The sequence below is a fragment of the Salvelinus fontinalis genome, chromosome 34, assembly GCF_029448725.1.
Source record: "Salvelinus fontinalis isolate EN_2023a chromosome 34, ASM2944872v1, whole genome shotgun sequence".
NCBI classification, from domain to species: domain Eukaryota; kingdom Metazoa; phylum Chordata; class Actinopteri; order Salmoniformes; family Salmonidae; genus Salvelinus; species Salvelinus fontinalis.
The window spans coordinates 37,254,601-37,264,591 of NC_074698.1; the positions used below are offsets into that span (position 1 = coordinate 37,254,601).

At 43.3% G+C, this 9,991-nt stretch overlaps 1 protein-coding gene across 1 annotated transcript; it reads right to left on the reverse strand.

The window, feature by feature from the left end:
* Nucleotides 1-8,919: 8,919 nt before the first annotated feature.
* Nucleotides 8,920-9,627, reverse strand: LOC129832797 (uncharacterized). Its single transcript, XM_055896798.1, has 2 exons — nt 9,279-9,627; nt 8,920-9,197 (listed from the first exon to the last, which is right to left on the reverse strand). The coding sequence occupies exons 1-2, from the start codon at nt 9,625-9,627 to the stop codon at nt 8,920-8,922; spliced, it is 627 nt and encodes a 208-aa protein (XP_055752773.1).
* Nucleotides 9,628-9,991: the final 364 nt, after the last annotated feature.

The following is a 9,991-nucleotide window of genomic DNA, read 5'->3' on the forward strand; positions in this document are numbered from 1 at the left end:
TTAAGCTGTGTTTCTGTGGGCTTACTAATGAAGCAAGTGTGTCTGTGCTGTCTAATGAAGCTGTGTGTTTGTGTGCTCTAGTGAAGCTGTGTGTGTACTAACTAATGAAGCTGTGTATTTGTGTGTTCTCTAATGAATCTGTGTGTGTTTACTAATGAAGCTGTGTGTTTGTGTTCTCTAATGAATCTGTGTGTGTTTACTAACTAATGAAGCTGTGTGTTTGTGTTCTCTAATGAATCTGTGTGTGTTTACTAACTAATGAAGCTGTGTGTTTGTGTTCTCTAATGAATCTGTGTGTGTTTACTAACTAATGAAGATGTGCGTGTGTTTACTAACTAATGAAGCTGTGTGTTTGTGTGTTCTCTAATGAATCTGTGTGTGTTTACTAACTAATGAAGCTGTGTGTCTGTGTGTTCTCTAATGAATCTGTGTGTGTTTACTAACTAATGAAGCTGTGTGTCTGTGTGTTCTCTAGTGAAGCTGTGTGTGTTTACTAACTAATGAAGCTGTGTGTCTGTGTGTTCTCTAATGAATCTGTGTGTGTTTACTAACTAATGAAGCTGTGTGTTTGTGTGTTCTCTAATGAATCTGTGTGTGTTTACTAACTAATGAAGCTGTGTGTTTGTGTGTTCTCTAATGAATTTGTGTGTGTTTACTAACTAATGAAGCTGTGTGTTTGTGTGTTCTCTAATGAATCTGTGTGTGTTTACTAACTAATGAAGCTGTGTGTTTGTGTGTTCTCTAATGAATCTGTGTGTGTTTACTAACTAATGAAGCTGTGTGTCTGTGTGTTCTCTAATGAAGCTGTGTGTGTTTACTAATTAATGAAGCTGTGTGTCTGTGTGCTCTAGTGAAGCTGTATGTGTGTTTACTAACTAATGAAGCTGTGTGTCTGTATTCTCTAATGAAGCTGTGCGTGTGTTTACTAACTAATGAAGCTGTGTGTTTGTGTGCTCTAGTGAATCTGTGTGTGTTTACTAACTAATGAAGCTGTGTGTCTGTATTCTCTAATGAAGCTGTGCGTGTGTTTACTAACTAATGAAGCTGTGTGTCTGTGTGCTCTAGTGAAGCTGTGTGTGTGTTTACTAACTAATGAAGCTGTGTGTCTGTATTCTCTAATGAAGATGTGCGTGTGTTTACTAACTAATGAAGCTGTGTGTCTGTATTCTCTAATGAAGCTGTGCGTGTGTTTACTAACTAATGAAGCTGTGTGTTTGTGTGCTCTAGTGAATCTGTGTGTGCTTACTAACTAATGAAGCTGTGTGTCTGTATTCTCTAATGAAGCTGTGCGTGTGTTTACTAACTAATGAAGCTGTGTGTCTGTGTGCTCTAGTGAAGCTGTGTGTGTGTTTACTAACTAATGAAGCTGTGTGTCTGTATTCTCTAATGAAGATGTGCGTGTGTTTACTAACTAATGAAGCTGTGTGTCTGTGCTGTCTAATGAAGCTGTGTGTGTGTTTACTAACTAATGAAGCTGTGTGTCTGTATTCTCTAATGAAGATGTGCGTGTGTTTACTAACTAATGAAGCTGTGTGTCTGTATTCTCTAATGAAGCTGTGCGTGTGTTTACTAACTAATGAAGCTGTGTGTTTGTGTGCTCTAGTGAATCTGTGTGTGTTTACTAACGAATGAAGCTGTGTGTCTGTATTCTCTAATGAAGCTGTGCGTGTGTTTACTAACTAATGAAGCTGTGTGTCTGTGTGCTCTAGTGAAGCTGTGTGTGTGTTTACTAACTAATGAAGCTGTGTGTCTGTATTCTCTAATGAAGATGTGCGTGTGTTTACTAACTAATGAAGCTGTGTGTCTGTATTCTCTAATGAAGCTGTGCGTGTGTTTACTAACTAATGAAGCTGTGTGTTTGTGTGCTCTAGTGAATCTGTGTGTGCTTACTAACTAATGAAGCTGTGTGTCTGTATTCTCTAATGAAGCTGTGCGTGTGTTTACTAACTAATGAAGCTGTGTGTCTGTGTGCTCTAGTGAAGCTGTGTGTGTGTTTACTAACTAATGAAGCTGTGTGTCTGTATTCTCTAATGAAGATGTGCGTGTGTTTACTAACTAATGAAGCTGTGTGTCTGTGTGTTCTCTAATGAATCTGTGTGTGTTTACTAACTAATGAAGCTGTGTGTCTGTGCTGTCTAATGAAGCTGTGTGTGTGTTTACTAACTAATGAAGCTGTGTGTCTGTATTCTCTAATGAAGATGTGCGTGTGTTTACTAACTAATGAAGCTGTGTGTCTGTATTCTCTAATGAAGCTGTGCGTGTGTTTACTAACTAATGAAGCTGTGTGTTTGTGTGCTCTAGTGAATCTGTGTGTGTTTACTAACTAATGAAGCTGTGTGTCTGTATTCTCTAATGAAGCTGTGCGTGTGTTTACTAACTAATGAAGCTGTGTGTCTGTGTGCTCTAGTGAAGCTGTGTATGTGTTTACTAACTAATGAAGCTGTGTGTCTGTATTCTCTAATGAAGATGTGCGTGTGTTTACTAACTAATGAAGCTGTGTGTCTGTGTGTTCTCTAATGAATCTGTGTTTGTTTACTAACTAATGAAGCTGTGTGTCTGTGCTGTCTAATGAAGCTGTGTGTTTGTGTGCTCTAGTGAAGCTGTGTGTGTTTACTAACTAATGAAGCTGTGTGTCTGTGTGTTCTCGTGAACCTGTGTCTATGTTCTCTAGTGAAGCTGTGTGTGTACTAACTAATGAAGCTGTGTGTCTGTGTGTTCTCTAGTGAAGCTGTGTGTGTACTAACTAATGAAGCTGTGTGTCTGTAATATCTAATGAATGAGCCGTCCCTCAGAGACTTCTAGAGTAAACAGGAACTCTGTCTTTTTTTTAGGGGGTAGATCAGCTTTAATATTACAGATAGATTGTGGCTTCTATCAATGTAATTATCTGCATCATTTCCAATCCCCCATGTATATTATTTTCCCCTAACCCTACCACCCCTCACCTAATTGGAGTAAACTAATGGACAACAATACTTAGGCTTCTAATTCCAGCTTATACATATTATATTAGTTTTACGGACACAGTATATTTGACATTAGTTATCTACTGTTTGTTTTTAGACCCAGCCTTCAGCTCCCATCAACCCCTCCCATCTGTCTCAGAAGAACATCCAGTTTGGATTTCTAGCTGCCATATATATTTCAACTGTGCTGTGATGTTTCACAAAAGTTCTGAACCTTTCTATTCTCATAGTTTCTACAGATTGTAAATGAAAGAAAAACACCCTTTCTCAGAGTATTATTGGTGGATTGACTATGACTTTTCAGATCACCCAGCAATGCTATTTGCAGAGTTGGCTCGAGGTAAATGTTGTGATTTTTCAGCCATTCCTGAACCTGCGACCAAAAACAATCTACATATGGACAGTACCAAAACAAGTGAGCTACTGATTCTGTCTCTTCACAGCAAAATCTGCAGAGCTGGGATGGTTGTATCCCTCATATAAACTCAGCAAAAAAAGAAATGTCCTCTCACTGTCAACTGCATTTATTTTCAGCAAACTTAACATGTGTAAATATTTGTATGAATACAACAAGATTCAACAACTGAGACATAAACTGAACAAGTTCCACAGACATGTGACTAACAGAAATTGAATAATGTGTCCCTGAACAAAGGGGGGGTCAAAATCAAAAGTAACAGTCAGTATCTGGTGTGGACACCAGCTGCATTAAGTACTGCAGTGCATCTCCTGCAGTTACCCCACTCTTCTACCAAGGCACCTGCAAGTTCCCGGACATTTCTGGGTGGGAATGGCCCTAGCCTACACCCTCCGATCCAACAGGTCCCAAACGTGCTCAATGGGATTGCGATCCGGGCTCTTCGCTGGCCATGGCAGAACACTGACATTCCTGTCTTGCAGGAAATCACACACAGAATGAGCAGTATGGCTGGTGGCATTGTCATGCTGGAGGGTCATGTCAGGGTGAGCCTGCAGGAAGGGTACCACATGAGGGAGGAGGATGTCTTCCCTGTAATGAACAGCATTGAGATTGCCTGCAATGACAACAAGCTCAGTCCGATGATGCTGTGACACACCGGCCCACACCATGACGGACCCTCCACCTCCAAATCGATCCCGCTCCAGAGTACAGGCCTCGGTGTAATGCTCATTCCTTCGACGATAAATGCGAATCCGACCATCACCCCTGGTGATACAAAACCACGACTAGTCAGAGAAGAGCACTTTTTGCCAGTCCTCTCTGGTCCAGCAACAGTGGGTTTGTGCCCATAGTCAACGTGGTTGCCAGTGATGTCTGGTGAGGACCTGCCTTACAACAAGCCTACAAGCCCTCAGTCCAGCCTCTCTCAGCCTATTGCGGACAGTCAGAGCACTGATGGAGGGATTGTGCGTTCCTGGTGTAACTCGGGCTAACTGCGACCTTATTTGCCTTCCGTCTGTAAGCTGTTAGTGTCTTAACGACCGTTCCACAGGTCCATGTTCATTATTTGTTTATGGTTCATTGAACAAGCATGGGAAACAATGTTTAAATCCTTTACAATGAAGATCTGTGAAGTTATTTTGATTTTTACGAATTATCTTTGAAAGACAATGTCCTGAAAAAGGGACATTTATTTTATATAACCATCTAATGGTTGCAAGAATTTTGTATAATCATTCAAATTTAAAAAACTCTACGTTTTGAATCCAGTGTCATTTTGTGTGTCAATTCATAAACCATGTGCCATGAAATCAGTACATCGAAAATCTCTAACCAACTATTTTGCAACCTAAACAGCACAACTGTAAGTCTTGGTTACTGGTGAAAATAGTTACTGGTCAGAATGTGTTTCACGTGGGAAGAGTGTGAGTAGGGTTGGTGTGTGAATATCTGTGTGTATCGAATAGGTGCAGTCAGCATAATGGGTTAGTTAGAGCAGTATGACAATGTGTCAGTGCTGCATGTTAGTTCCAGACCATGCCAGCTGTGTACAGTTGAAGTCGGAAGATTACATACACTTAGGTTGGAGTCATTAAAACTCTTTTTTCAACCACTCCACAAATTTCTTGTTAACAAACTATAGTTTTGGCAAGTCAGTTAGGACATCTACTTTGTGCATGACACAAGTCATTTTTCCAACAATTGTTTACAGACAGATTATTTCACTTATCACTGTATCACAATTCCAATGGGTGAGAAATGTACATACACTAAGTTGACTGTGCATTTTAACAGCTTGGACAATTTCAGAAAATTATATAATGGCTTTAGAAGCTTCTGATAGGCTAATTGACATCATTTGAGTCAATTGGAGGTGTACCTGTGGATGTATTTCAAGGCCTACCTTCAAACTCAGTGCCTTTTGGACATCATGGGAAAATCAAAAGAAATCAGCCAAGACCTCAGAAAAAAAATTGTAGACCTCCAGAAGTCTGGTTCATCCTTGGGAGCAATTTCAAATGCCTGAAGGTACCACGTTCATCTGTACAAACAATAGTACGCAAGTATAAACACCATGGGACAACACAGCCGTCATACTGCTCAGGAAGGAGACGCGTAGAGATGAACGTACTTTGGTGCGAAAAGTGCAAATCAATCCCAGAACAACAACAAAGCACCATGTGAAGATGCTGGAGGAAACAGGTACAAAAGTATCTATATCCACAGTAAAACAAGTCCTATATCGGCATAACCTGAAAGGCCACTCGGCAAGGAAGAAGCCACTGCTCCAAAACTGCCATAAAAAAAGCCAGACTACGGTTTGCAACTGCACATGGGGACAAGGATCGTACTTTTTGGAGAAATGTCCTCTGGTCTGATGAAACAACAATAGAACTGTTTTGCCATAATGGCCATCGTTGTGTTTGGAGGAAAAAGATGGAGGCTTGCCAGCCGAAGAACACCATCCCAACCGTGAAGCACGGGGGTGGCAGCATCATGTTGTGGGGTGCTTTGCTGCAGGAGGTACTGGTGCACTTCACAAAATAGATGGCTTCATGAGGCAGGAAAATTATGTGAATATATTGAAACCAACATCTCAAAACATCAGTCAGGAAGTTAAAGCTTGGTCGCAAATGAGTCTTTCTAATGGACAATGACCCCAAGCATACTTCCAAAGTTGTGGCAAAATGGCTTAAGGACAACCAAGTCAAGGTATTTGGGTGGCCATCATAAAGCCCTGACCTCAATCCTATAGAAAAAGCGAGAACTGAAAAAGCGTGTGCGAGCAAGGAGGCCTACAAACCTGAATGAGTTACACCAGCTCTGTCAGGAGGAATGGGCCAAAATTCACCCAACTTATTGTGGGAAGCTTGTGGAAGGCTACCTGAAACATTTGACCCAAGTGAAACAATTTTAAAGGCAATGCTACCAAATACTAATTGAGTGTATGTAAACTTCTGACCCACTGGGAAGGTGATGAGAGAAATAAAAGCTGAAATAAATCACTCTCTCTACTATTATTCTGACATTTCACATTCTTAAAATTAACTGAATTACAGTGGGCAGAGACAAAAGTAGTGCAGATAATGAACAGGGTGCCATTTCCCAATGTCATTGGTCGGACTGGCACCTCTTAGTGGGCACTGGTTGTCAAAAGTAGTGCACTTCATAGGGAATAGGGTGCCATTTCTCAATGTCATTGGTCAGACTGGCTCCTGTGACTGATCAGAATGTGTCTATCAAGATGAAACAAACCATTTGATAAATCAACACTATTCCCTAGTGCACTTCCCTATATAGAGCCCATTTGCTGTAGCATCAGTGGTTGATATGTAGTTACACTAAATGTAAGAGGAGGCTGGTGGGAGGAGCTATATGAGGACGGGCTCAATGTAATGGCTGGAATGGAATCAATGGAACGGAGTCAAACGTCGTTACCATACATGCATCTCGTTACTGCATCTCGTTAGTCTGTGGGTCTCATTACTGCATCTCATTAGGTTACTGCATCTCGTTACTGAATCTTGTTAGTCTACTGCATCTCGTTAGGTTACTGCATCTCGTTACCGCGTTTTGTTAGGTTACTGCATCTCGTTACCGCGTTTTGTTAGGTTACTGCATCTCGTTACCGCGTTTTGTTAGGTTACTGCATCTCGTTACCGCGTTTTGTTAGGTTACTGCATCTCGTTACCGCGTTTTGTTAGGTTACTGCATCTCGTTACCGCGTTTTGTTAGGTTACTGCATCTCGTTACCGCGTTTTGTTAGGTTACTGTATCTCGTTACCGCGTTTTGTTAGGTTACTGTGTCTCGTTACTGCGTCTCATTTACCGATCCCGCCCAGCTCATCTGCACAGAGCCTATGTGTCTCCAATGAGTGACTGTTTGTAGGATGAGTACGAATATTTAGCATGTATCTCTTTATCCTGTTATCGCTGTTAATTAGTGTTTGATGGCGAAATCTGTGCAGGTATTATGTGCCAGTTGTATACTCGCCGTGTTTGTGTGTGTGTGTACATGTTTGTGTGTGTATGCCCCCATCTCATGGTGTTTGTCACCCATTTGTCTCCAGCTCCTCCTCTACCATCTGCTTCTTCACCTCCCTATTGTTTAGCTGTTGTTCAGCCACCTTACCTCCATCCTTTCTTCCCCCCTCCTCCCCATCTTTCTCCCTCCTTCCCTGCGTCTCCTTTCTCCCTCTCTCCCTCTAGCCTCTGACGTCAGATTCCTCGCTGCTCCTGGCTCTGTGTCAAGTATTTAGACATGTAAGGGGAGGGGCGCTACTGCCATATGCAAATCTCCCCTGGCTGTATGCAAATTAACCCAGACGTATGCAAATCAGGTCCTCTGTTCATTAAAAGATGTCTGTAAAGTCAATTAGATCGGAAACAGGGATAGAGGGATGGATGTGTTCACAGGAAGAGATTTGGCGCAGGATAGAAGTTTGTCGATCAGCGGTTGGTGATCTCTGTTTAGGAGAAGAAAAGAATGGGGGGGAATTTGGGGTGATAACGGAGGTCGTACAGGGTCACTTTTGGGGCGAGGGGTACTCCTTCAGGGGGATAGAACAATGCCAGTCTGTATGGTCACAGAGGAGGGAGGCTGAGACAGAGTGATGCTTTTACATCGTGCGGGCACACCAGTTATCACAAAGCACTGGAGCTAGAGAGAGAGACTGTTGTGAGAAAGAGAAGCAGAAATCTAGAAAGGAAGGAAAGAGATACTGTAGACACAGTTACTGTAAACACAGAGAGAGAAAGAGAGGTGTTTTTCGTTCTCCCCGTTGTGATGGTTTCTCATCAGGCTGATCACTGTGAGTAATTAAACCAATCAGACTCCGCCTTTAGGGGGACGATGGGGAGGGAGACGGTGTGTGTGTGTGTGTCTGTAGTAATGTTATGTGTGTATATGTGTGTTTAATCATGCATATATGGGTGTGTGAAAGTACAGTTTGCAGAAACATGTAGGATGGTGAACATTGTATATTTGACTTTTTTTACCTAGGGTTTGTGCCATAAACTTTGAAAAAGCCATCGATGACATCACCCCATTGTTTCCTATGAGAATGCTCAGTTGCGCATTTGATGATCAGGAAGTGTCATTTCATTGTGTTGCCATCTTGCAACATGAAGGAGTCTTGCTACATGGAGTTTTTGGAAACATTGCCAGCACAGTTTGAGCTACTCTAGGAAGTGACGTTGCAGGCTAGCTCAGTGCTGCCTACAATACAATGCCTGCAATACTGCGGTCTGCCTTTCACTTGAAATCCTCAATGCAAGCGGGCAGTCTGTTCTCCCCTGCTTGTGTCACTGAGGCAGGGTTTTTCCCCACTAATCACAACTAATTTAATCAGGCGTGCTGGTTTTGGAAATGGAATAGATCAATGTAGCCCTGTCCCTGTTTGTGCTATCAACTCCTTGTCATATCAAACGTGGAAATAATTACGCAAACAGATCAATGCAGTATGTGGTACGGCAGGGGGTCCTAAGGACCGGTTGGTTTGCGAAATACTAAACTACGCTGACACCCTCAGGTCACTGAGGGATGGGGAAGTGTGACGGGTTGTAGTACTCTCCAGGTGGGTGATGGAGGAGTGTGACGGGGGGTCGTACTCTCCAGGTGGGTGATGGAGGAGTGTGACGGGGGTCGTACTCTCTAGGTGGGTGATGGAGGAGTGTGATGGGGGTCGTACTCTCCAGGTGGGTGATGGAGGAGTGTGACGGGGGTCGTACTCTCCAGGTGGGTGATGGAGGAGTGTGACGGGGGGTCGTACTCTCCAGGTGGGTGATGGAGGAGTGTGATGGGGGTCGTACTCTCCAGGTGGGTGATGGAGGAGTGTGATGGGGGTCGTACTCTCCAGGTGGGTGATGGAGGAGTGTGACGGGGGTCGTACTCTCCAGGTGGGTGATGGGGAAGTGTGACTGGTGATCGTACTCTCTAGTTGGGTGATGGAGGAGTGTGATGGGTTGTAGTACTCTCCAGGTGGGTGATGGGGAAGTGTGACGGGTTGTAGTACTCTCCAGGTGGGTGATGGAGGAGTGTGACAGGGTGTAGTACTCTCCAGGTGGGTGATGGGGAAGTGTGACGGGTTGTAGTACTCTCCAGGTGGGTGATGGAGGAGTGTGACGGGTTGTAGTACTCTCCAGGTGGGTGATGGAGGAGTGTGACGGGGTGTAGTACTCTCCAGGTGGGTCTTCATGCTGTGGTGTATGGGTGGGTGTTCTCTCCAGGTTGGTCTTCATGCTGTGGTGTATGGGTGAGTGTTCTCTCCAGGTTGGTCTTCATGCTGTGGTGTATGGGTGAGTGTACCCCTGGGGGGCTGGAGAGGGAGGGAGCCTTGTCACAGAGCCAAGCACTGTGTGTTTGTGTCTGTGTGTGTGAGTGCATACCTGCCTGCATATGTGTGTTTCCTGCACAGTGAATTTAATGTTGAGCTGTAGATCCTATCTGTGACTCCATGAGGAAAATCTACTCGTGTTTCTTTAAAGGGGACATGGATGCTAGGCTGGTGTTTTCCACATGGAGAATCTTGACAGATTGTAAATCCTATCAGAGATTAGAGAAAAGGGGATTTTGAATAATGCCCAGGCCTTATAGACATGGACT